The 25,575-nt window shown below is 30.4% G+C and overlaps 3 protein-coding genes across 3 annotated transcripts; 1 reads left to right on the forward strand and 2 right to left on the reverse strand.

Annotated features, from left to right (window-relative positions):
- The first annotated feature begins 2,098 nt into the window (after positions 1-2,098).
- On the forward strand, positions 2,099-3,021 carry LOC107930568 (EPIDERMAL PATTERNING FACTOR-like protein 2). Its single transcript, XM_016862233.2, has 3 exons — positions 2,099-2,513; positions 2,609-2,640; positions 2,732-3,021. Exons 1-3 carry the CDS (start codon positions 2,423-2,425, stop codon positions 2,975-2,977), a joined length of 369 nt encoding a protein of 122 aa, XP_016717722.1. The 5' UTR covers positions 2,099-2,422; the 3' UTR covers positions 2,978-3,021.
- A 5,980-nt stretch (positions 3,022-9,001) lies between these two features.
- LOC107930618 (ergosterol biosynthetic protein 28) lies at positions 9,002-12,645 on the reverse strand. Its single transcript, XM_016862292.2, has 3 exons — positions 12,385-12,645; positions 9,987-10,193; positions 9,002-9,247 (listed from the first exon to the last, which is right to left on the reverse strand). The coding sequence occupies exons 1-3, from the start codon at positions 12,497-12,499 to the stop codon at positions 9,180-9,182; spliced, it is 390 nt and encodes a 129-aa protein (XP_016717781.1). The 5' UTR covers positions 12,500-12,645; the 3' UTR covers positions 9,002-9,179.
- Positions 12,646-19,272: 6,627 nt separating this feature from the next.
- On the reverse strand, positions 19,273-21,137 carry LOC107930606 (uncharacterized). The gene is made up of 2 exons (XM_041114858.1): positions 20,512-21,137; positions 19,273-20,367 (listed from the first exon to the last, which is right to left on the reverse strand). Exons 1-2 carry the CDS (start codon positions 21,135-21,137, stop codon positions 19,641-19,643), a joined length of 1,353 nt encoding a protein of 450 aa, XP_040970792.1. The 3' UTR covers positions 19,273-19,640.
- Between the last annotated feature and the right edge of the window lie 4,438 nt (positions 21,138-25,575).

Here is a 25,575-nt window from a genome sequence, read left to right on the forward strand (position 1 = left end):
TATTATTTTTTTGTAAATAAATAAACTTAATTTAACTTTTTAATATAAAAGTATCAATAATACTTTTACCATCGCAATCAATAGTTTCTATACATTAATTAATGATACATTAATTAATGAATTAATTTGTGGTATGCACTATAAACATACATAAATACTATAATGTACATTCATGAATTAGGTACATAAAAATAATTTTACCTTAAGTATCAAAAGTGGAATCAAGGGCCAAAATAAGAGTAAGCCTCTCCATTTATATTATTACAAGTTTATATGGCTAAAAGAATAATTAGATAGTGATATGTGACGTGATTCGTATACATTAATGTACAATGATTAATTTCAACAGTGAAAATTGATGAAAATTTTAATTTATTCTTTGATCTAAAGTACGATGATTTATTTATCTATTTAAGTAAAATATAATTTGATTTCTAATACAAAACTTTCATGATATTTTTACCCGTATTCTCCTACATAAGAACCAGTCCCTAAAATTTCTGAATATGGAGCTGAATCTCATTGTGTAACAACATTGAAAAAACACTAAAACATAAAAGGATATTAGTTTTTATGTTTTTGGACGAAGAAATGGTTTCATAAAACAGTGGTGTAATTGGTAGGCATAAGCAGTTAGGATTATTGCAGAACACATACAGATAGTGTTTTTTTTCTGTGTTAAAGACAGGGAGCTTCAGTCCCAAGAACAATGGGCGACCTTACTGCTGCTTATAGGAATGTCTGTAAAGCAACCACAAATAACCCTATTTTTTCAATAACTAATCTTCTATATTCGGTATATTCGGTCCGCTTATTAAGAGATAAATCTGGTTACGAATTTTAAAACTAGTTCAGTACGGATTAATGGTTAAAGAGGCGGTTTTGCCTTTGGGCATGTTGGAGTGGAACTGGTGAAGACTCACGAGTCACCGACTCTGTCAACTGAATCAGAATCCAAAAAACCCAAAGTGCTTTCTGGAATGTAAACGTGGCAGATTGAAAAGAATAGGGAAAACATTGACATTACATAAACCCCATTTGGTTAAAACTCCTTATTTTTTGTCATTTGGTTTGTAAAAGGATATTTCTTGTTACTGTTTTTGTTTTGGGATAAAATACCATTTAGTCCTTAATTTTGATATATATATTTTAATTTGGTCCCTAAACTTCTTTTGGACCACATGATGACTTTTCTTATACTAGTCCTAAAAATTGATAACTTTTCCCAATTTTAGTTTATGTGATAACGTAGCACTCTAATATTATTTTACATTATTACAAAAAATTAGACTTAATTTATCATTTGGTATCTAAGTTTGATACTTTTTTTAATGTGGTACCTACGTTATTTTTTAGTCAAATTTGATATTTGCATTTGACAAAAGTTATATATTTTAGTACCCAAAGGTAATGGTGTTAACCTTTTGGTGTTTAATTTGGGTTTTAAGATTGATTTGATGAAAGTTAATTGCTAATGTTATTAGGTTTGAAGTTTTCATGATTTTGTTAATAGAATAAATTTAGTGTTACTAGTGAATTTTTCAAACTCAGGTACCATAATAAAAAAAAATGTCAAACTCAGATACTAAATTATATATTCAACCTAAAAATATAATTTTTTTTCTAAACTTTGACATGGTACAATTTTGAAGTACCACATCATTACAAGAACTAGGGTTGGATGGTAATGGTGCCTAAAGACCAAAATATTTGGAAATTTTATTTACTCCCTTGAATTTTTTAAAAATTTTAATTTGGCCCTCCAAATTTTTGAAAAATCTCATTATTCCTTTTTTGCAAAATTTAATTAAAATCTCCTCTCTCTTTTTAATTAAAATCTCCTCTCTCTTTTTTGGAAATTCTCATCAATCTCATAAAATTTTTAAACACTTTAATTTAACTACCCCCTAATTTTTTTTAAAAAAAAATTCTCATTAAACTTTTAAAATTTTAATCAACCTTCAGAACTTAATCCCGAGATCCACCACTAAAAATGACCAAAATTGAGAAAAATTACCGAATTTAAAGACTATTGTGAACCAAAAAAATTCAGAGGCCAAATTTAAAAAAGTTATCAAATTCAGAGACTAAATATTGAATTATCCCTTTTGTTTTCACTTACACCATTTTCATTTGTCTCGCCATTTTCATTTTTTTCACCTTAGTTTTGTTTATTTGGTGGCTCATGAAACGAGGTTGAAGTCCTCTCCCACACCCCCTCCCCTCCAGTTTGCTTTTAGCCCTCATTACAGTCCTCCTTTTTGCCCTTCCACGTTCCATCCTTCGGACATATATATATCGCATTACACAGATTCATCTTTTCTTTTGTTTGTTTCCATTGCCAATGCCACCTATATTAGATTTCCTTGCTTTGAGGTCTTCATTAATATCCCATATCTCTCCTCTTTAAAAATCTCTCTTAATGACCAAAATGAACAGTTCTTCAAGTAATAAACACAGACACTTCATTATTTCCTTGCTGTTCCTCATGGCTACATTCATGGCTGCTCAAGGTAAAATCTTTGTTCCTTTTATTCTCAAAAAAGGAAAAAAAGAAACCCAATTTATATTCATGTCTTAAAATTTTTATATTTCACTCCATTTCCAGGAAGATCACTTTCCATCAAAGTTGCTAATGAGGTATATATTCATGAACTCAGTTCTTTTTCTTTTCTTTCTTTTTTTATTTTCTCGGTATCCAAACAGAAATGACAGAAATTTTCTAAAACAGATAGGGAATGAACCAGACAAGGCATTAATGATGAGGAATCTAATAGGATCAAGACCACCAAAGTGTCAAAAAAGATGCAGTTCATGTCCACAATGTGAAGCAATTCAAGTTCCAATCACAACACGATCAGTACAAAACACAGCTATTGTAATATTTCCAATTGCTTATTCTAAAGGCAATGATATGTCAAACTATAAACCAATGTGTTGGAAATGTAAATGTGGGAACATGATTTTCAATCCTTGAATTAATTTCTTCATATTCAAGTAATTAAAACCCAGTTTTTGTTTTGTTTTTTTGTGGATAAAAATTAGTACTTTTTGTCGTTTTTTTTAACTTGGATTTTCTCTAGCATGGTAGCCATATGTGTTTTTCAACAATGCACAGTATTTTTCTTTAGTTACAGTTAAAATTTTCTTTCATTAATAATGGCAAATGACGACATGGGTGATTTCGTCTGTTACAAGAATTTTTTTTTCCTGTCTGTAAAACATCAGTAGAGAAAGCTGAGAACCTGTTTTTGCTGCAGAGTTTTTTTTCAGACAGGGTTGCCTCGAAGGGATAAATCCTTAACGGCCCTTCATCATTTATTTTTGGTTATATTTTTCTATTAGTCCTTGTACTTTACTAATATAGTGGATTTAATTTGATATTTTTTTAATCCTGTGCTTTTCAATTTTTTGAAATTTCAATTCTCTCCTTGATTTAAGTTCTTTTTGTTCTAAGAGGTGGAATAGAATAATCGGGTTGAAGCGTAATGATCATACGCTTGTCTTTAAATTCATTAAGTTATGTTATTTACTGATGTGTCAGACATATTATTTTATGTGCAATACTATTTTAGTTTGTTATTTCCATAAATTACCCGAAATACTACTGCATTAAGTCTAAAATTTCAAAATTTGAAAAGTTTAGAGGACTTAGAATGATGTGATTGGAGAATATTGACTAAATCTACAATTACATACATAGTATAGGACTAGTAATTTAGTTTAATCAAACGGATTTAAGTACTACTATTTTGGGTTAGGACTAAAATTTTAAAATTTGAAAAATACAATAACTAAATTTAACTAATTCAAAAAGGGTAAGAACTAAAATTGATCAAATTAAAGTACATGGGTTAAGTCCACAAGTTTTGTAAAGTATAAGGACTAATAGCAGAATTTAACCTTTAACTTTCATTTAATCTGAAAAAGGTTTTTTTGTTATTTATTTATTTATTTACTTCATTTCGTATAAGTGTAACATCATGAATCTTAGTCTTTGTTCTAATAAGAGAATAATGCGCTTTAGCGCACTCAAACTTACGTCCTCGGGCAACTATGTTGATGCCAATTAAATTAAGGATGGGTTTGGATGGATGGTGCATTTAATTGTGGTTAGTGTAAAAAAAAAGCAATAGTAGTGAAATTAGATACTGTAGTGCAAGACAAAAAGTAAGTTAAACGGACTGTATCAATCATCCATCCAAAATCACCTTAAATTAGAATATAATTTAGATTCCAATTTCTTAATAAAACCTTGAATAAATGGTAGTGATCATAGCAAGGTAATTAGTACCAGTGGGCGCACTGTTTTTCAACTGGAACTAGTATGTTCTAGTAGCTCCTTTCTCTTTTTTGACTAAAAAGCGGAAGGGGAATGAAAAAATTTTCCTTGATAATAGGGTGAGTAAGTTTTTTTTATTAGATCTTAATTTGTATACTTTAGATAAAATTAAACTTTATATTTCGGTGTAGCCTTTTTTTAATGGTCTTTGTTCCAATTAAATCTTCAGCATAACAATAAACAATTAATTTTTTTATATTTTCTAATATTATTCATGCATCGATCGACACACCATATTTTAATCAGAGTAAAAAAAATTGACTAGAATATTACTTGTTACAGTTTAACATTAAAATGGTACACCCCAACTATTACAATGGGAATTAGTGCGAAACCGACCACCATGGATCATGCTTTTCTTATTAATAGTTGAATTTTCATTGTTGTATATCATCACTGTAATGCAAATATATATATTTCTTGTAAAATATAAATGCAAAAATTGCCAAAAAGAAAATGCAGCATTTTAACATGGTCCTTAAAAAAGATCTGTATAGAGACTACTGAAGGACTTATCATGTTCATTCTTTTGTTTTTTCTTTTTTTTTTTTTGTAAAAAACGACTCATCATTTTCATTCATTACTCATTTAGTCCATGGATGAGAATTGGTAAATATTGGATGGGAACTTTGCATTAGCTCATTCGAATCCATTTTTTACACACTTTTCCTGGCTTTTTTTTTCATATCAGAGATGACTGGTGACAATACCTAAACTGTAACTTGATGTTGTGATGAGAAATTTGTCATTCATAAAAAAAAAAAAACACATGTTTCCACATTTTTGATTGCGACTTTTTTTTGAATTTCAAATTAATTAAGTTGTTCAAATTATACGAAGGTACAATTATAAAGTAGCACCGAGACTATTGAGAGAGAATTGGCCATATATCCGTAATTGATCAGTCACCATTGTAGGAAAGTTATTCGGTCTTTAAGAATCTAACTCAATAAGTAATTCAATTTTTTTAGTTCAAATTGAGTTAAATTTTATAGCTCGAAAAATACGATTAACTTAAATAATAAATTTATATAAATACCCCATGGGTGTCTGGTAGTTATAAAAATGTATTCAAAAAATTTAAAAAAATACTAAATATATATAAATGTTAAATTATAATTTTTTTTAAAAAATTCAAAATAATAAATTTGAGGCCTTAAACAAATAAATTATCAAATCAAGTTTATCACACAAATTATCTTCTTTTTTTTTTGATCTTACCTTGTTTTAAAAGAGTTTTTAAATATACATGATATTTATATTCTTTAACTTGGAATTTAATCATATTGTCAACAAGATTCCAATATGGTCGGTCCATTTTTTAAAATTTAACTCGAAAAAAATTTATTCAACTTGGCTTGAATCTATTTCACTCAACTCAATTAGAGAAAAATTCAAATCGAGTTAGGATGATAAAATAGGATCCATCAACTCAACTAACTTGAAATTTTTTAACTCGATTTGATCGGATACTCAACTTTAGCTAACACTTCCCAATCAAGCAATCAAATTTCCCACCAAAATTATGTATAATCTTTAAACTCATTATGATATGTTATGTCACTGGTAAAAGAATTATGAAGACAACTGTACTAAGAGTTAGATTTTATTTTGTCTCCTTTACTAAAATATGAGCAAATTAATCATTGTACATCATACTAAAAAGCAAATTGATCCTATTAAAAATTCATCCACTTTTACTGTTAAAAATTAGTTCATATATGTCAACATGGAGTACAAGTTTATTTTGCCAGCTACACCAGCTTTTAATAATAGAAATGAATAAAATTTTTAATATAAATGACTGATATAGTCTTTAATCTAACTCTTAGTACAAAATTCAACTTAGGTTATTTCAAACTTTTGAATTTGTATTTATGCACTATTACCATTAACTTGATTTACACCTTGAGAGGCAAAAGCTCAAATTTTAGTTAAAAAGTGCCCTTTTTTTAAAATTTTCTGGTGCATGGCAGTAGAGCCCCACCATTGACATAAAGAAAAGGAGATTTCACTGAGGTTCTTAGTTGAAAAAAAAAAAAGGCACCACCACTCTGTTCATTTCACGCCCTTTCGCCTGCAACCATATTACCTCTAAGATTTTGATAAAAGTTGCATTAATTTTCACCCCATGGCAGTAAATTTTGGATTACTGGGAATATATATATTGTACTTTTCAATGAATGCTAGCATTATTGATCTACAGTGATGTTTCCTATGTGGATTAGGGAATTTTGGAATGTGTCACCGACACTCGTATGTTATATAATATATATGGTAAAAGTATCAAACAATCCTATATTACGAGCCAGATTAAATTTTGTTCTCTTTACTTAATAAATGAGTAAATTAATCCTTATAAATTAAATTAAAGAGTAAACTGGTCTTTTTTATTAAAATTTTACCCGTTTGTATTATTAAAAGATAAAGTAATTGATGGAATAATCAGATAATAATACGTGGTGTACCATGTATATTGATGTGCAAGACCAATTTTTAACAGTTAAAACAGATTTTTATAAAAAACTAATTTACTCTTTGATCAAACATACAAAAATTAATTTGTTTATTTTTTAAATAAAAAAATAAAATATAATTTAACTCCTAGCCTAAGTCCTGCAAAATACTTTTACCAAGATAATATATACTTATCAATAGTCATGAATATGATGAAACCCCACACCACCAAACCATACCCACACATGAAGGTAAGGCCAATGAATGAAACAATTGACATCCATGTGATAGTTTCTCTGTTTCAGTGTGTGTTTTCAGCCTTCACTTCTCAACCCTTTTGTCTCTCTTTGATAAGCTAACCTTTAAAACCCTAAACCCCAAAAGTAGTTGTTTCAATGGCTAATCCATCGTGCCCTCCACACTCTTCCTATCTTACCATTTCCTTGGACAAAGATTTGTTTTAGAAAATATGACTGTTGCTGTTGCTGCCGCTGCCGCTGCTGCTGCTGCTGCCTTTTGAAACTGGAAGTACACCTTTTTCTTGGACATAAGCGAACCCAAGATTCCAGGTTACATAAAAAATATATCGTTTTTTACTCCTTTACAAGTTTTTATTTATATATATATATATAAGGATCTGCCTTTTCTAGAGGGTATCTTTTCTTTTTCTCACCTTTATTCTCTGACCTGTAGTATGTTTTATGAGTTTTCTGCCTCAAATTTAAATGGGTTTTGTCTGATTTTAAGTTGAATTCTGAGGAGGATTTGTCTGAGAAAAAAAGGGTTTACCATGGTTTTTTCACTGTTGTTTTCATTATGGCCCCCATAGAGAAAAGGGAGTTACACTTCCCTTGTTAGGTTTTAATTCAAAGATGTTTCTTTGAATATTCATATTACTAAAAATAAAATGAGCTAGCCAATGAACTACTAGCTTAATTGGCATTATTGCTGTTGTAATAATTTCTAAGTAGTTGTTTCAAGAGCACATTTAAGTGTGTATCTTCCAATTTGAAAACAAAAGTTTTCAAATAGACCCTTTGAATGTAGAGCATGAAACTTATCATTACAATATTAGGGGGCGACAAAGGAAATGATAATGTTTGAAATTGTGTCATTCAAGTGCTAAAGAGAAGCTTTAACCATTATTCCAAACAAGTCTCGACAATGAGTAATTTAGTTCACAAATACCAATTAGCCACATTTCATGTGGAGATAAGGTTTCATTAATGAAATGAGATCTTTCTTTTTAGAGTGAGGCAACAATCTACCCTTTTGAAATTAATCTTTTTTGTCAAAACCATGACATCCCCTAGCCCTATTCATGCTTCCCTTGTGAACCTTTTACCCTATCATAGTGGTTAAACCCTATAGAAAAAAGAACAAACATTTTGTGTATCAAAAGTTAAATTTCTTGTTATGAACAATAGGGGATTAAACATATAGAGTTTTGTAGTGTCTTTATCTAATTGTTGATCGTTCTTTGACAGATATTAAGGTTTGTAATTCAAGGGGTTCACCATGCTAAAGCAAGCACCTAGTAGAAACCAGAGGTATAAAGGGTTCAAAGTAAAACATGTGCTTCAAATATGTGCCTTGGTTGCACTTTGCATTTGGTTGTTCAACCAAGCTAGGAACAGTTACAATAACAAGGGAAGTGGGATTTTCCAAACGGTGACAACCGAGCACAGCCATGCAATCGTAAAACTTGGGAGGAAAGACCTTGATCCTCAAGGGGAAGGGTCATCATCTGCGGATATCAATGAAGAAATGGAAGAAGAGGTGGAGGAAGGTAAAGTCGAGGAAAGTGAAGATGATGGAAGAGGGGGTGGGGACGATGAGATCGACGGACATGATCAAGAGAAAACGGAAGGGGAAGAAAGTGAGGAAGTTGAGGATTTCATTGATGAAGAAGATAAAGATAAGGAAATCCAACTTGAAGATTTGAGTTTATTGGAAGATCAATCCATGAGAAGTTGACGAGCAGCACAAGATTGATGAAGATGATGAGCAAAGAGGTGTTATTGAGAAACTTGGTGGCTTACCATCTTAGCTCTATCACTAACACCGAGTGGGAAACTAGGTGTTAGTAAGAATTGGGTCTTTAGATTCTTTATAGGAACTGTACAAAGTGTTTTTGCATTAACTCATCACTGTTAAAGAAATATGTCAAAGATTATATAACCAGGAAGAAAACAAACCATATTTGGAGTTGTATCAAAAAGATTATATAACTTGTAACAGTATCAGTTCAATGCATGCATCCTTATAAGAATCAATGCATGTATCAATCTAGTTTTTAAACAGCTCTTTATCATTAAGTATTGATCGAGAACATAAAATCAATGTCCATAAGTAACTAAAAGTGAATATAAATTCAGGTTCAGGGATGCTTAACATGCCTCTGTTGATGTGCATTCCACTGTAAAAGCATCCATATAATCGATGTCCCTGATTTCCAGAATAGAAAAAAGAAAACATAATTAGTTATAAGGCAAAAATGGCAACTTCCGCTTAGTTGTATAGTAGTCAGAGTCCCGTGGCAAATGATTACCCAAAATATTTTAAACCAAATCATCGTGTTTGATGAACCAAAATAATTCTAAAATGAAGAAAAAATATCATTAAGGCAAATTGAGATTTCTGCTAAAGATGTTCATGCCAATAAGTATAAAAAATATGAGATCTTTGGCAAACATATATTTTATCATTTCAAGTCTGTTTTATAAAGGAAAATTTTCAGCAACTTAAATGGAAAAACTTTGGTAGATGTACTATGGAGGCCCCTTTGAGATTGCATTTTGCCCCCTCTACTCATAAAATTGACAAACTAGTCCATGTATATTAGATTAAAGAGGGAACTGGTCCTTCTATTAAAATTTTCATCCATTTCTATTGTTAAAAATCCGTCCCTGTATATTATCATGAGATACATGTCACGTATCATTGTTTGGTTATTTCGTCAACTACGCTAGTTTTTAACAAGATAAATAGATGAAAATTTTTACATAAATGACCAGTTTGCTTGTAAATTTAATGTACAGGAACTAATTTGCCCATTTTTTGAGTAGAGGGGATAAAATGCAATCTAACTCCTAATACTAGGGCCTCCATGATACTTTTACCAAAAACTTTATGTAAAAGCAGTGCCTTGGCATGTTTACTCTCATAAGTCTCATGAACAATATACCTGCAAATATGCCAACAGTTGTCAAATTTGAGAGGGCCATTGTGTGATAGAAAAGGTATTCAGTCAAAAAGTGACCAAAGGCATAGATGAATGACAAAAATGTCACCAAGTATAGTGGCTTGTTTTCTAAGTTGAATGCGCATACGAAGCAGAGAGTACAAGTCAAAAGTGTCCAAACTCCAAATGTCCTCCCATGAACTTCAGTCACTGCATATATCATTAGAAACAAAATGGAAAACCAATTATCAAGATCTCAAAAAACTTACTATTCCTCAACAAGAAACTAATTGAACCCTGAGACAGAAAAGCAGAACAGCTTATTGTTACATTATTTGCAAAGGCTGTTCTATTAGCCAAAAAAGAAATGAAACTGCTTTCGCTTGTACATACTGCAAGAGAGTTAGGAATTTTATTAATAGGAACAGAATGTATAAGGAAACATATCGATGCAATGATGCCATAGCTGACTAATTTTGATATCTCACGGTTAGATAATCATATGTTCTGTTCACTCCCTCCAGATATGAAGTTGAAGAAATTTAAAAAAATTTAGAGCTTTTTAGCAGCAAAAGTAAAGCTACCTATTTAGAGGATTTCAATTCCAAACTCCTTTATTTTGTTTGAAACATATACTTGATATCATCAATAAGAAATAATTGGTAAAAGTACCATGGAGGCTCTTGTACTAGGAATTGGTTGCATTTTGCCCTCTCTACTAAAAAAGTAGGCAAATTAGTCCTTAAACATTAGATCAAAGAGTAAATTGGCCCTTCTGTTAAAATTTTTATCCATTTCTATCGTTAAAAACTAGTATTTGTATGTCAGCATGAGACACATATGGCATGCCACAAGTTACTATTTGATTATTCTGTTAGCCATACTGATTTTTAATAGTAAAAATGAATGAATTTTCTAATAGAAAGAACCAGTTTGCTCTTTGATATAATGTACAGGGACTAATTTGCCCATTTTTTTAGTAGAGAGGGCAAAATACAATTTGACACCTAGTATAAGGGCCCCCAAGGTATTTTTACCGAATTAACTTGGGAAGGTAAAATATATCATCAAAACATAGCTTTAGGGTTTTTTTCATGAAAAACCCTTTTATCCCTAAAATAGTTTCCCCATTGCATTACATGCACAAAAGATCCTGCTCAAGCCATTAATGACATGCTTCCATAAGAAGTGGTTTGTATTAACTTAAATTTTAGGTAACCCTCCATCTTTTTCCCTTTAGCTATAACATATCATACAATTGAAAGTGAAAACCGTACATGCATGCCCCTAAAGACCATTAAAGGACCAAGAACATTTTCACATTATACTCCAAGTATTAACTTTTCTGACATTAGTCAAAATCCAAATTTCCACATCTTTCTTGAGCTCAGAAACCTTCTGCGCCAAACCGATTCCTTTTAAAGATCCATGATTTAATAGTTCCACCATGTGTTCAAACTTGAATCAAACTTTGCATCCTCATCACTAAATTTCCTTCTTTGAAACCACCAGTGACCCCTTTGCTGCCAACATCGTCTTCTCTTCAACTAAGAGCTTATACATGCACTTAAAAGAACCGTAATTGAAGCTACAATAAAATTCTCAGATACCCCAAATCTCTTTTATGTTTGTTTACTCCATTTCATACATCTAAAATCTTTCTTGGACAATGGCGCCACCAAAATCCATTGCATGCTTACCAAATTCATCCACCATTCCCTTATAATTCTAGATTTGTCCACATTTTTACGAATTAATACATTTCAAATCCATATCATTCTTGGTTTTGCTACTTTGACTAAGGTACAAATATGAATCTTGCACTCTCCTCAACCCTCATTCCTTCTCATCAACCAAGACAAATTTCAAGATCCATAATCAGCATTGGACTATCAAGCAAGAATCTCAAATTCAATGCAAATAAAACGATAAATCGAATAAAAAACCAACAAATCCAATACACCCCTAGAAGAAAGAACTAAAAAATCTTATATAATAGATTCAAAGAAGCAAACATATTACATTAATTTAAGCTAAATACCAAATTGGCACATTAACTAATTTTTTTTCCCATTTTTCCCTATAAGAATCATCAAAATCTCTAAACATTGGGATCCCAAATTACACTTTTTTTCTCCATATTTTTTAATCTGGGTATTTGAAGCGACCTTTATCTAACTTAAACAGACAAACAAACACTTGGCACGCACACAAGAACAGCACATTGTCTCTCCATGGCTTACAAAAACAAAGTTTCTTCCTTTTGTTTAAAAATTAAAAAGATTTGTTATTGTCGGAGTTAGTGACCATTTCGTAAAATGTATCATCAAATTCACAGAAAACCAAACATCAAAAAGGAAATATTTAATAAAATGAAGAAAACAGAGAAAGAAAGTTTTACTGGAAGTGCTGGAGAAAACAGCGAGACGAAGAGCCCAGATATCGAAGAAGCCGAACCAAACGGAGGCTAATCGAAGTGAACCCACAAGCATTAACCACCACCCCAATGCTTTCATCTTCTTTAACACTTCAACTGGATTTTGTAGATCCAGTTCAAAGTTACACACTTTTTGGATGGTGACTGAGCTAATTGGCTTTTTTTTTTTTTGACTAATAGCAGTTCAACACGGGAAAATCAGTATATTTATAGCATGGAGTAATTATACTAGAGGTCTCTAAACTACTGATTAGATTTTAAATTAGTCTAAACTTCAAATTTTTTTTTAATCCTTAAAATATTATTATTTTATCAATCAGGTCATTGAATCAGCTTAGCATTTTGCATATGTAAAATACGAAAATAAAATTTTAAGAATATTCTCTTATTTGATACTACACGAAACATGACCATGTTATCATCCAATCGGGTAATCACTTTCTTCGTCTATCTCATGACAATTCCGCGAAATATGCCTCATGCTCTAACTGTAGGTAAAAAAAAAAGAAAAGAAAAAAGAATAGGGCACAATTTGGAGCCTAAAAGTGCTCCCCAACGAAAATCTTGTAGCGAGACATCGAAGTTTCTCGGCCTCCTACCCAAGACGTAGGCAGGACAAAGTCATAAATTTTATTTAGGGGTCAAGATAAAATTATAAAAAAGATTTAGGGACCAATGTTAATTTTTTTTCATTAAAATGCTTAAATCACATTATCTATATTTTAAGGGGACTAGAAATGAAAATTTTCCATTTATTCAAAAGTTAAAAACTTAATTTAAATTGGTTAAATTTTTTATTTAGCTCAATTTACATTTTAGTTACTTATGTTTGAAATGTTACGTTTTAATCACGTTACGGTGTTGTAACATTTTAGTCACTAAGTCATTAATTGTCGTTAACAGTGTAACATGTGGCACGTTAAATAATCATTTCAAACAAAAATTTTAAGTTAATTTATACAATTGGTTCCCTTATTTTTCATTTTGATCAAATTAATTTTTTCTTTATGTTCTTTTAACTTTCATTTTTTTCTTTTTTTTTTCAATCTCTTCCATTCTCAATTTATTTTAACGTAGTTTTTCTATGTTTTTCATTTGTTAAAATAGTCTCTATACTTTTATTTTTTTTTTGAACAATTTAATTCTTTCGAGTGAGGTGAGCTTGTGAATTAGTTTTAACAAATAGAAAATATAGAAAAACTACGTTAAAAGAAAACAGGGGGAGAAGTAGAAGAGAATGAAAAATAAAGAAAAAAAAGAAAAATAATAATTTGCTCAAAATAAAAAAAATATAGGGACTAGTTATGAAATTTAACCTAAAATTTTCAATTGAAACGTGCCAAGTCAGCTTACCGTTACACCGTTAATAGAAATTAACGGCTCAGTGACTAAAATGCTACAACATGATAACGTAAGTGACTAAAACGTAACATTTCAAACATAAGTGACTAAAATATAACCTAAATCAAACAAAAGTTATTATTTTAATAGTTTACCCATTTAAATTATTTATATTTTAGGAGGACTAAAGGAAAAATTTCTTATTTAACCAAGATAGACCTTGCCTGCCCCTTGGCTTTGCCACTAAATGCAACGACCATTCAGATTTGTTAGAGCACATTCTCTCCTTTGATCCTCCAACCCGAGCAACTTAGCAAGCTTCACCCTTCCATTATGATCTTAATCCAGTGAGGTTTCCATCTTTTGCCCAATGGTGGGTTTCAATTCATTATCAAAGGAAAACCAAAGGACCAATCCAAGTGTGGAATGAAGCACTCCAAAGTTACTCCACCTTTCTATCAAAAAATCAACCTCTGACTCTGATTCCATCCTCTCGAGACTCAACTTGGATCCTCCTTCCACCAGAAGGTGCAGTACATATTAACTGTGATGTAGCGTTGTCTTTAATTTGCTTCATCCAAAGCTGGAATAGTGGCTCTTGTACGCAACCATCTTAGAAGTGTAATTATTGGAGCCATCACGCTAATATATTCCTTTTTGGTGTTGGTGGCTAAAGCCTTATGCATTGACGCTTGGCAAAGTACATATTAACTGTGAAGCAACGTTCTCTTCTGCTTCATCCAAAGCTACAATAGTGGCTTTTGTTCGCAACCATCTTAGAAGTGTAATTGTTGGCGCCAGCGCACTAATATATTCCTCTTCGGAATTGGCGGCTAAAGTCTATGCATTGACGATTGGCTCTAAGCTAATCCACGATCATCATGCAACGAGGTATCTTGGAATTTGACGACAAGCTATGCATCGACTTCCCTTGGGAATCCTCCGGTTTTCATGGCGGACATTTCTTTTTTATTCACTTCTAGGAATTGTATTATGACTTGTGATTGGATTGCTTAACTTTCTTTATATAAGACTTGTCTATTGAATTAGGTACCCAACCTTCAAACTTATTAACACTTTTTTCGTAATGAATGCTAGCATGTTGAAAAATAATAATAATAAAACTATTTTTCAACGCATTAAATCTAAATTGTTCATACACTAAATACATAATTATTTAAAAATTTAATCTTTGTATTATAGATATACTCCATCTAAAACACGAGTTGGCATTTAACCTCAAGCTAAAAAAAAAACCTTTAAAATTTTATTAAGACATTTTGAAATTTAGTTATGGGAATTAAATGAGGTAGTAAGAGTCTTTTTTATATTAACCATTAGTCGAGACTTCGATCCTCGTCTTCGATATGAAATGACTTTAAAATTTTGATAAATATTTTAAAAAATTAAAAATATATATATATCAAAGGAGAAAACCTCAAAAGGACAATTTGGGTACATAATGACTAAACGTCATTACTAACGTCATTAGTTGATATTTATTTTGGGGTCTACAAAGCTATAATGGGGAAAATGAATAAGATTAGGAATATCCGACGACCCAAACATAATATTTTGATTATGATTTTTCACCAAATATTATGAATGAGACATCTAAACATATAATGTCCCAATTTCTTTATTTCTATCCATCTGGTTTTCTCTAGAATGTTCTTTTATGAAAAGGGTTAATGTATTATTTGATCCCTGAATTTGATAATTTTTCGTATTGGTACTTAGCTATTTTTGGTACATATTAGTCTAGAAATATGATTTTTTTTTAAGGTATCATGATATGATATTTTGATATTGTATCACGTCATCGCTTAAAAATTTTAAAAATATATATTTTTTATATAATTATTTTTTTAGTTAAATAAGGTCATCAACATTTTAAAAAAGAATTAAACTTGACCATTAACATTTTTTAAAAGGAATCAATATGTTGTTCTTTAAATAGAAATGCTAACTAAAATGTTAAACTTTTTTTAACATGGCAGCCTACATAGCAATTCACATGTACGTCATGCTATTTTTTTAATTTTTATGAATAGTTTTTTAATTTTGAATTCTGTATTTTTTTTTATTTTTTGAATATTTTTATAATTTTTAAATTATTTTTTACCGTGACATATAATATAAATAGTGTCATATTAGCATGAACTGCATGTGAATCACCACACAAGTTGCCATACCAATATCGTTAAAAATTTAATATTTTAATCAACATTCTTGTTAAAGAAGAGCAATTTAAATATTTTTGAGAGATTAATAACTACATTTAATAAAAATAATAATGACCAAATTGATAAAAAATGTAGATATTAAAAATTAAATTTATCATTATATCTATTTTTTAATAATCGAATTATTCATTCCATTTCTTAGTATATGTTGTGTTTTAGAATTCATTAAAGATATTTTTATTTATAATCATAAACTAAGGATTATTATTATTAGGTATTATCATTGAAAATAAAAACAAAAACAAAATTAGAATAATAATAGGTGTTTTATTTATTTTTGTTTTTAATTTAATTTTTTAATATTTTTATAGGTTTTAATCATATCTATCTTGCTTGACATAATACTTAAAACTACCAATAACATTTTATTAACCCATAAATAAGAGGATAATATGCTTCAACACAGTCGAATTCATATCCTCTTATATTTACAATAATATTTATACTGATCGAATTAAAACTTTATTTACCGTTTTTAACCTAAATTTTAGTTTTTAGTCACACTATGCCAAATAATAGTGTATAAACAAACAGTAAGTAACAACAATTTCATGAAAATGAGAAATAGTGGTTAAATAATGTGGATTGAAGCAGCAATGATGGGTGCATGCTCCATTGGTAAAGTCATGATTGCAACTTGAAAAAAATAATTGATAATATCATTAGTAGATATAAGATATGAATGTGCTAAAAAAAATGTAAACCATCATTTACACCATAATAAATGAATAAATAATTTCATAAATCCCTAAAATGGTCAAATCCCAATCCTCACTAATTCCCACTAGCCATATTAAAATCCTTGGAGAAAATAAATAAAAAAAACACCCAAAAAGTAATTAAATTGGAGTTAAGGGGAGTTAACAAATATAAATATTAATCTTTTTATAATAATCTCTTAAAATTTTAAATATTACATAGAGGGAGTTGTTATACATTTTTTAAAATATGAATATGTTATAGAAAATTAATTTAATAAAAAATATATTTTGTAGTTTTTAGTTGTTGATGTTATAAATGAAAAGACATTATCAAAGTAAGTAGTTATAGAAAGTTTGACTATAGTGCAATTATAAGTATATTCCAATTATATATATATATATATATGTTTGAGCAACTATAAAATAGAATCAAGTTAATACAAATCACTCATAATAATTATATATGGTAGGATAGAAAGTTCGCACATGGTAATTATGTATAGTGGGACTCGAACGCGAATATTCAATGACCTAGGATTTTAACTTTTACCAACAAGATCAAAGCTTCATTGGTGGTGTGATTAAATTAGAGTTTTTTTATTATAAAATTATCAATTCTGAGTGAAGTTTTTTTTTAAAAAAAAATTACACAGTTATGGTTATAAATTAGACATATATACTTATTTATACTATATATTAAATTTTTAAATATTTAATTGAGTTGGTATCACTAGTTAACTAAGTACCAACTCAATTATGAGAGTGAGACGGGTGGTAGAATAGAGGATGCTAACTATGGAGCAGTGGTGGATTTTATAACATTCGCTTTTGTCTCGCTCCATTGTCATCCTTAAATTTGTCCTCACATTAGAGTTTAAATTTTGTCTTGTTTAAATTAGTTCTTAAACTTAATAATTATTCTCACATTAAAACTTAAATTTTAGAATTTTTAAAAAAATATCAAAAACTAGCTTGAACCCAAAAATATTCAAACTCAACTGTGAGAATAACTATTGAGCTCAAACACTAACTCAAGGATGAAACCGAAATGTAGAAGTAATATTCGAAGTTGAGACTCCAAAAAAAGAAAAACCAATTCTTTTCCATTGAAATTACTAAAATGAGGTGGAAACTTGGAACATAAACCATTTGTGGGCGGAGGGTGAGGCAAAAGAGCATGGTAAGGAGCTCCAAATTTCATAGGCAAAAACAGTGTGCTGGATGTAGGGTGGGGTGGACCGCTGATTCCCAATTCTCCCCCATGGTACCACACCACGTCATGTGATAGTGATGCTCATCCCCACCACGCTCTCACCAACGTTTTTTTGGGCTTTCACCCCCACCACGCTACCATTGTTTAACTTAACAACCCTTTCACTTTCCAACAAAAGCTGACACTTTTCGTTTACTCTATTAATCTTATTTCTCTCTCACCCCCTTTCCCACGCACATAACACTCTACCCCCCTCATATTTTTATTAAATATATAACAAAACCCTTTTTGACCATTTGGTTTTACACACTAGAAAGGACTTTGAACCATTTTATGTGCAGTGCCAGTGTGTCGTGCAGAGCATAGCACCCACATGCTTCTCTGACCTCCTTTGACGTCCCTTCCCCTGTTTCAAGTTTTGAAGGGTAAGGTCATGGTCCTCATATTGGTCCACAAAAAAAAAAAAACTCAATCGGACCCATTTGTAAGTAGGCAGGCAGGTGCCACCAAATCCAGGTCCTACCACTTTCCATTTTCAGCTCTTACCTTCATATTACACATATATATACACCTATCCAGCCTTCCTAAGAAACCTCTGCTCTTAAAACACCCCTTTAGACCCTAAAATGAGAATGATTTAAGTCATAACAAAACCATGATTTTAGTGAAACATAGCATGCTTTCTAATTTCCTTTTTGTGATATAATATAAGAGGTAAAACTCATGCCAATCACTTTAACCATCACTCCATACAAATCAAAACACACAATGAACTATTTTTGAATAGTGAAAATGAAAAGGTTAAAATAATTGTTTCCCCTACCCCGTATCATTTTACTCTTGTATATATAATTATTATAATAATAAAACTGTAATAATGTACTATAAAAATAATGCATTTCATGTTTAAAAATATTTAATTTGATTTTAAAAATATTAATAACAAAAATTAAATTAGAATGAGATAGAATAGGATGGATGCATCCCACTATCCCATGAATATTATAGTGATTCGGCAACATTCACCCTATCCAATTCCACCATATCCCTAGTGGCTAGCCTTAACCCCAAAAATGATAGAATTACTTTAAAACCCATATAGAAATTGTAAAAACACAAATTAATACACTGTCAAAATCTCATTTGGACCCTCCACAAAAATGTTCTGTACGTATCCCTGCCCCCTATTAGCAACTCTTAAAACTCTACCTCTCTTCTCTATGCCTACACACTAATGAAAGCGGATTACAGCACACATCACCCATTCTTCAATTATAATATAGTAAAACAGCGGTAACGTGCACTCCCACCATTGGCCCTTGTTTTGTAATCAAAGACAAATAAACAATCATTAAAAAATAAAACCAGGATTAGAGTATAGATTATATATAAAACAAAATCGCCAACTACAAATTGACATTACAGCACATCATCTATCCTTGCACTCTAGTTCAAATACAAACATAGTTTTTTTCATAATAATTAAAAAAAAAAAAACAAGCCACACAGTTAAAAAAACAAAGCGTGCTTCCCTTGACTTCACTGTACAGTTTTTTTTTTTAAGTTAGAGGTAAAAAAGAGGAAATTACTGAAGCTTCTTTGGTTAAATAGTAAAAATCTCTTTTAAGGAAAAAGGTAAATTAAAAAAAGTAAAAAACCTCTTGCTTTCCACCATGGAAACTAAAACCTATCCATTAAGGGAAAAAAAGGGAATGGGGATTAGACAACTATGTCGTGGGGATTACTGAGCTCTTTTCTCAACCGTTGAGAGAAAAGCCGGCATGCATCGATACTTAAATCAACGGCAGCTGCTAACGCCACGTAAGCAGCTGCATCTTCCGTACAGTTCACGTGCTGCACGCTAACTTCCACGCAGGGTTTGCTACACTTGCCTTCTCCTTCCACGCGAGCCGACATTACGAATCCTCTGTAAAGGCAAAATGGCCATGGTCCGTACCCGTAATCCCCGCTGCTTCTCGGGCTACAAGCCGGAGACGTCGCGTTCACCGGCTTGTTCCGCCAGTTTGAAGCTCCTCCGCCACTGTTGCTGCCGAGGTCGATGACGAACTTCCCGCCTTTCTTCGAACTAAGCGTTGATTCGGCCAAGACGATAGCCGCCGATGCGCTCATGTCGGGAATGAGCTCGAAGCGGTAACCGAGTCCATCGGAAGAACCACGTTCACGCCAAGCTTCGAGACGGCCCCAGGGTTTCCAGGTGCCATCTCCTGGACGGAGAATAAGCCATGAACCGGGATTAGAACGGCTGACTCGGTCCGAACCGGGTGAAGCCACGAAAGGTGTGACCATTGAAGCGGCGGCTACAGGTGAGCCGGATAAGTCGTGGACTGTTATTGACCATCCTTTTCGCTCTTTCCCTGGCCTTTCCCTGTCGCTCCCAAACGAGCTTAACCAACTCCGAGAACTACTTGGCTCTGACTGTAACGGCCTGTACGATTTTTAACTGAAAAAAATTACTCCACAAGCAAATCACAAACTAACTCAACAGTAAAAAGTTAAAAAGTTGTCATTTTTTAAAACTTTTTAACTTTGCTGTACCGTACTGTCTGGCATTCAAAAATTAGTAACTAACCTAGATCTTTGATTCCGGTCACCGGTATTTCGAAAACTGAACTTGCAAGTGAAAACGGGTTGCCGGATATTTCCACGGATCTGAAACACTTGAGGACTACATTCCGGCTCGCCGTCGAACTGAAAAACGAATCTCCGGTCGGGTTCCGCTTTAACATTCAAGTGAAACCGAGCGGAGGAATTTTTATTACCTTCTTTCCCGACTGAAATCCAGCCATTGTGGAAAACACAAGCCCTAGAATCAGTTCCCGTCAGATCCAAAGGCACCGACACTCTCCCTAACAAACGACCGGAGTTAACCCCGCAAGTAGCGCCGCTCCGACCGGTATAGACAGCGATCTTAAGGGAAAGCTTAGCGGAAAATATCGACTTCGCAGCGAGTTTATCGATATCTGCTTTGCTCAGGTGGAAAGTAGCGGCAATAGATGGTGGTTGGTTATCGGGGAAATGATTCTCCGACGGAATGTACGGAACAACAGCGGTTTGTAAAGGGAAATTGTTAAGCTTAATCTTGCAAAAACACGGCGACCACGATGGATGAACAACGGACCGAGCCGGTTTAGACGCAACTGGCACTTTCAATGCCAGATTCCCCACTGTAAGCCGTACGAAAGGGCAAGGGTCCATTCTTTTTTCTCTTTGCTCTTGCCCTTCTTCGTCAAAACCCGCACTCTTGAATCTATGATTAGTTCTATATACTTGTCGCACAGATAAAAATTGAAAAGAGAGGGTTTTAAGCTTGAAGCGAAAATGGAAGACTGTGCATGGAGGTTACATGGGAAATCGAGAAGGGAATGGGGTTTCGAAAAGTGGAAATGGGAACAGTGGTAAGCCAAATAGCCTTCATTGTTGTCTGGTTGTTTTCTTCTAAAATCTCTCTTAATTCTGTTTTTAGGGTTTGTGACATTTTTTTTTTGAGATTAAAAGATGAGTTTTTGGAAAAACAGGGGGCAGATTGGGGAAGATGGATGATAGCTGGCAACAGGCTGGAGTCAATTGCCAGAATGGATGGAACGGAAGCTGACGGTAAGGTCAAATTTCATATAAAGTCCTTGTATTATGCATTTATTTTAGATTTAGTCTCTCTACTATAATTTGATCATTTCTATTTTCGAAAAATTTATTTTCAGTCCCCATGTTATTTTTCATGAATTCTGTGAAATAATTTAACAAGATTTATTTTTTAAACATGTAATGACATGATATATATTCTTTGACTTTTTTTTTGTAAGGGTTATATTCACTTTGTTTGGTTGGATTTTTGAATTTTTTGAATCATCCATAATAATTTGGTTCAGTTTAGTTCTCGATTTTTCTATATTAATTTTGAATTTTTAGACTTTATTTTGAAAAAAATAAATTTTGTTTTAATGCTTTTAAATATTATTTGGCAAAGCTTTAAAGTATTTTCAAGTAAATAAAAAATAATCAATAAATGTTATATGGGATTTTTTTAAATTTATGTAGAATTTTAAGTTATTTTCACTATTTTAAATATAATATATATTTATAGCATAAAAAATAAAATGAATTATAAATTAAATAAAAATAGAATTTAATTCAATTTAAATTAACTACAATTTTTTAATTTGTATTTTATAAAACTTCTAAATACCTCGATTGAGTCAATTTTTTTATTTTTCTTGCTCAGCTTTAGTTTTTTGCATATTTGGATTTTTTTATATTAAAAAAAAAGAAAGTGGTAAATAATTGTACAATTATACATGAAATACCAAGATATATATCTATATGACTGTCACATATGTTTTAAAATAAGGACCTTAGATTATTTGATGGAATTCACAAAAAGAAATTAATCTGTTGATTAAAAATATACATTCCGAAGGACTAAAAATGATGAAATTATAATAAAGAAATTAAATTTGTCAAAAATGTATAGTATAGGGACCTTTCTTGAAATTTTCCCAAAGCGTAATATCTTATGAGGTGGGGGAGCTCCTTCTCTTTCTCTCTCTATCCCTTTCACCTGACCAACTAAAATTGTAGGCTCCATATTTTTTAAGTCGTATGACGAAAATATCCTTCCTTTCTCTTTTCATTTCTCACCACCTACATGGAATCTCACTTCTTCTATGCAAAAACAAAATGCTTGAGTGGGATTAAATTTATTAACAAATTTATCGAATGAATATTAATTTGATTTATATTGATATTATTGTTAATATAAAATGACGTAAGTTTAAGTGTATTGAATCACTTTATCATCTTGTTTATAAGTTAAAAAGAAGTTAAGAGTAATTTTAAGATTTACATAAAAAATAAAAAAAATTAGATATGAGTAGAACTTATAATATATTATGAAAATATAAATATAGAATATTAATCATTAAAATTACTAATTTAATTGTTGATAAACTTATTTAAAGTCACTCGTTATAAAAAAATTCACAAAAAATTTAATTATTTAAGTACCAAATAAATATAAAATGTTAAATTCAGATACCTCACTATATATTATATTTAAATATTTAATTGAATTAGTGTTATAAATCAATTGAACACAAATTTAATTAATAAATAATTAAAAACAATTTTTTTATAAAATAACAAAATGCTTTTTATATTTTTTCATATTTTTAGGTAAAATCTATAAAAATAAATTTAAATCCAAAATAAATCTAAAAAAACCATATATATAATTAGGGTTAAACTTAAACTTCCGTTAATTTCAATCAATAACTCATTTGTTTCTACCTCTTTGGTAAAAAAAGAGTGAGTTTTCTGTGTAATTTTTTTTATTAATCCTATTATGATAATGTATTTTAGTACATCTGAAATCACGTTTTTCAATATTAATAAAAATATTCATACCAATAGAATTAAGATTGAATGTATGTATATCATAATATTACGTTGATTATGATTCATGAGGTGGGACCCGGGTTTTTGATAGAAAGATTTGGGTTCGTCTGATCTGGAATTGGGTGGGGTTGATTTTATCTACTGGTTATTGGATGAGATTATAATTGCTGATTTTAGAGGGAGTATTTCATGGTGCGGACACGTGGGCGTTGGGAATTGTTCTCTACTTGTCATTGCCCATGTCATCTTCCCAATTTTAGTATTCACTAATCTCATCTTATCTTACAAATGATTTTCCTTTAATAGTATTCAATAAAATTACACATCTCATGCTTAATCATCAAATCTCATCTCATCTTATTTTTTATTTATCTTCATTTTTTTAGGAAAATTTTTAAATTCTAGTAAATATTTATACATTATTTTATTTTTATCTTTTTAATTATTATATATATAATAAAATAATAATTTCATATTACGAAATAAGGCGGGACTAGATAAACAATTATCAAAACCATTTTATACACGCTATTAAAAAACAAAAAAGATCACCTCATCCTTTGTCTACTTTTCAAAAGAAAGAATTCTACTCAATTCAAAATAAATCGATTCGGAATTCATCGAATGATTTAAGTTCTATCATTTCTAATTATATCATAACAAATAGATAATGTAAATAATTTTTTTTTAAATATATAAAATGTCATTCAATTTTATCTTTTTTCAATTTTTAGACCATCCTAATTCATTCCCTTTGTAAAAGAAATTTTTCATTTTTTTTCAAGTACGTCCTAGGAGTAATAAAATTTGGGTTATGAAGTCTCCTACTCCTAGGTTAAATCATAAATTTGACAGTGGGCAAAACAATTCATTTTTCTATTATTGTTGGAAAGGGAGGGACCTATAAAGGGCAACCATAAATTTTTTTATTACAGTTAGATATCAATTTTATTAATTTTTTAAGAAAAATCAAAATATTTTTTTTTTTACTCCATATTCGTTTTATAATTTATGTTTAAAATTTATAACTAAATATTATTTTTTAATGTTTGAATTTGAGTCTGCCCTTATCAGTACAATGTGTCTCATCATCACAACCAACCATTTGTTAGTATCAGTATGTAAATTTTTTATATATTAAATTAACCAAAGTGAGACCAACACCTTTATCTACCCTATGGATACACTATTGAGATGTTTATGGATCAAAATGGGTCAGAATCCATTTGTAAAAAAAAAAAGTTCAACCCTAGTTTATTTAAAAAACTCATTTTTCTATTTTAAAAATAATAAAAATATATTTCAGTTTGATTTTAAGTATAAAAAATAATTTCATAATTTTATATTTTTATTATTAATAAATAGTAAAGCAAACCAAATCGGACCAATATAAAGTTAAAAAATAAAAACTCAAATTAAATTACTCGACTGATGAACACCTCTAATATGTAGTATTTCTTCTCCCAAGCTCGTGAGATAATAAACGAATAGGTTAAAAATATATTATATACTAGTTTTGTACTCTCCGCAACACATAAGAAAATTTTATTTCTTTAAATATGTTTAAACATAAAAAGATAATATTTTATATTAAATTACATTTTAAATTTATAAAATAATTAAATTAAAATATTGAAATTATATTCATAAATTTTTTTAATAATACATGTAAATATAAATTTTCATTAATTACATATTTACCGGCAAATTTGAGGTAGTCAGAGGCTTTGGCCTCTTAAAAAAAAATCAATTGAGTTCTTTTATAAATTGAGAAATTATAAATTAATATATAACGAAATTGCACTTTAACAACTAAATAGGAAGATAATGCGTTTTAGTATACTCGAACTCACGTCTTCTTATATTGACAACAATACCTATGCCAATTGAGCTAAAACTCAATCAACAATTTAAATAAAGTTTCTATAAGTCATTAAATTATGTTTTATACTTTTACAAGTAATTAAATAAATGTTATGAAAATATGCAACTTTTGTTTCATAATTACACATAGATTATACTTAAATACTTGTGACATATAAATAAATAAATAAAAAGCCATAACCAATGTATGTTTAACATATGTCAAAGATTTATTATGTTATAGAGCCGAATCTAAGGGACTGGGCTTCCTCTGAAATGGAAAATTGTTATTTAGGCTCTTTAAATTTTTTTAAAATTTTTAAATTAATAAAGGTAAAACTGTACTTTAGCCCTCTAAAATTATAAAAATATAGTTTAA

Source organism: Gossypium hirsutum, chromosome A06, assembly GCF_007990345.1.
Source record: "Gossypium hirsutum isolate 1008001.06 chromosome A06, Gossypium_hirsutum_v2.1, whole genome shotgun sequence".
Taxonomy (NCBI): Eukaryota; Viridiplantae; Streptophyta; class Magnoliopsida; order Malvales; family Malvaceae; genus Gossypium; species Gossypium hirsutum.

What these genes read in the sequence shown, in the direction of transcription:
- LOC107930606 (XM_041114858.1), bottom strand. Translation starts at nt 21,137, where the DNA reads ATGGACCCTTGCCCTTTCGTACGGCTTACAGTGGGGAATCTGGCATTG. An exon ending in GACCGGAATCAAAGATCTAG is followed by an intron (nt 20,368 to 20,511) that starts GTTAGTTACTAA and finishes AAAATCGTACAG; the next exon opens with GCCGTTACAGTCAGAGCCAA.
- LOC107930568 (XM_016862233.2), top strand. Translation starts at nt 2,423, where the DNA reads ATGACCAAAATGAACAGTTCTTCAAGTAATAAACACAGACACTTCATT. An exon ending in TACATTCATGGCTGCTCAAG is followed by an intron (nt 2,514 to 2,608) that starts GTAAAATCTTTG and finishes CTCCATTTCCAG; the next exon opens with GAAGATCACTTTCCATCAAA. An exon ending in CCATCAAAGTTGCTAATGAG is followed by an intron (nt 2,641 to 2,731) that starts GTATATATTCAT and finishes TTTCTAAAACAG; the next exon opens with ATAGGGAATGAACCAGACAA.
- LOC107930618 (XM_016862292.2), bottom strand. Translation starts at nt 12,499, where the DNA reads ATGAAAGCATTGGGGTGGTGGTTAATGCTTGTGGGTTCACTTCGATTA. An exon ending in TGTTTTCTCCAGCACTTCCA is followed by an intron (nt 10,194 to 12,384) that starts GTAAAACTTTCT and finishes TGATATATGCAG; the next exon opens with TGACTGAAGTTCATGGGAGG. An exon ending in AACTGTTGGCATATTTGCAG is followed by an intron (nt 9,248 to 9,986) that starts GTATATTGTTCA and finishes TCTGGAAATCAG; the next exon opens with GGACATCGATTATATGGATG.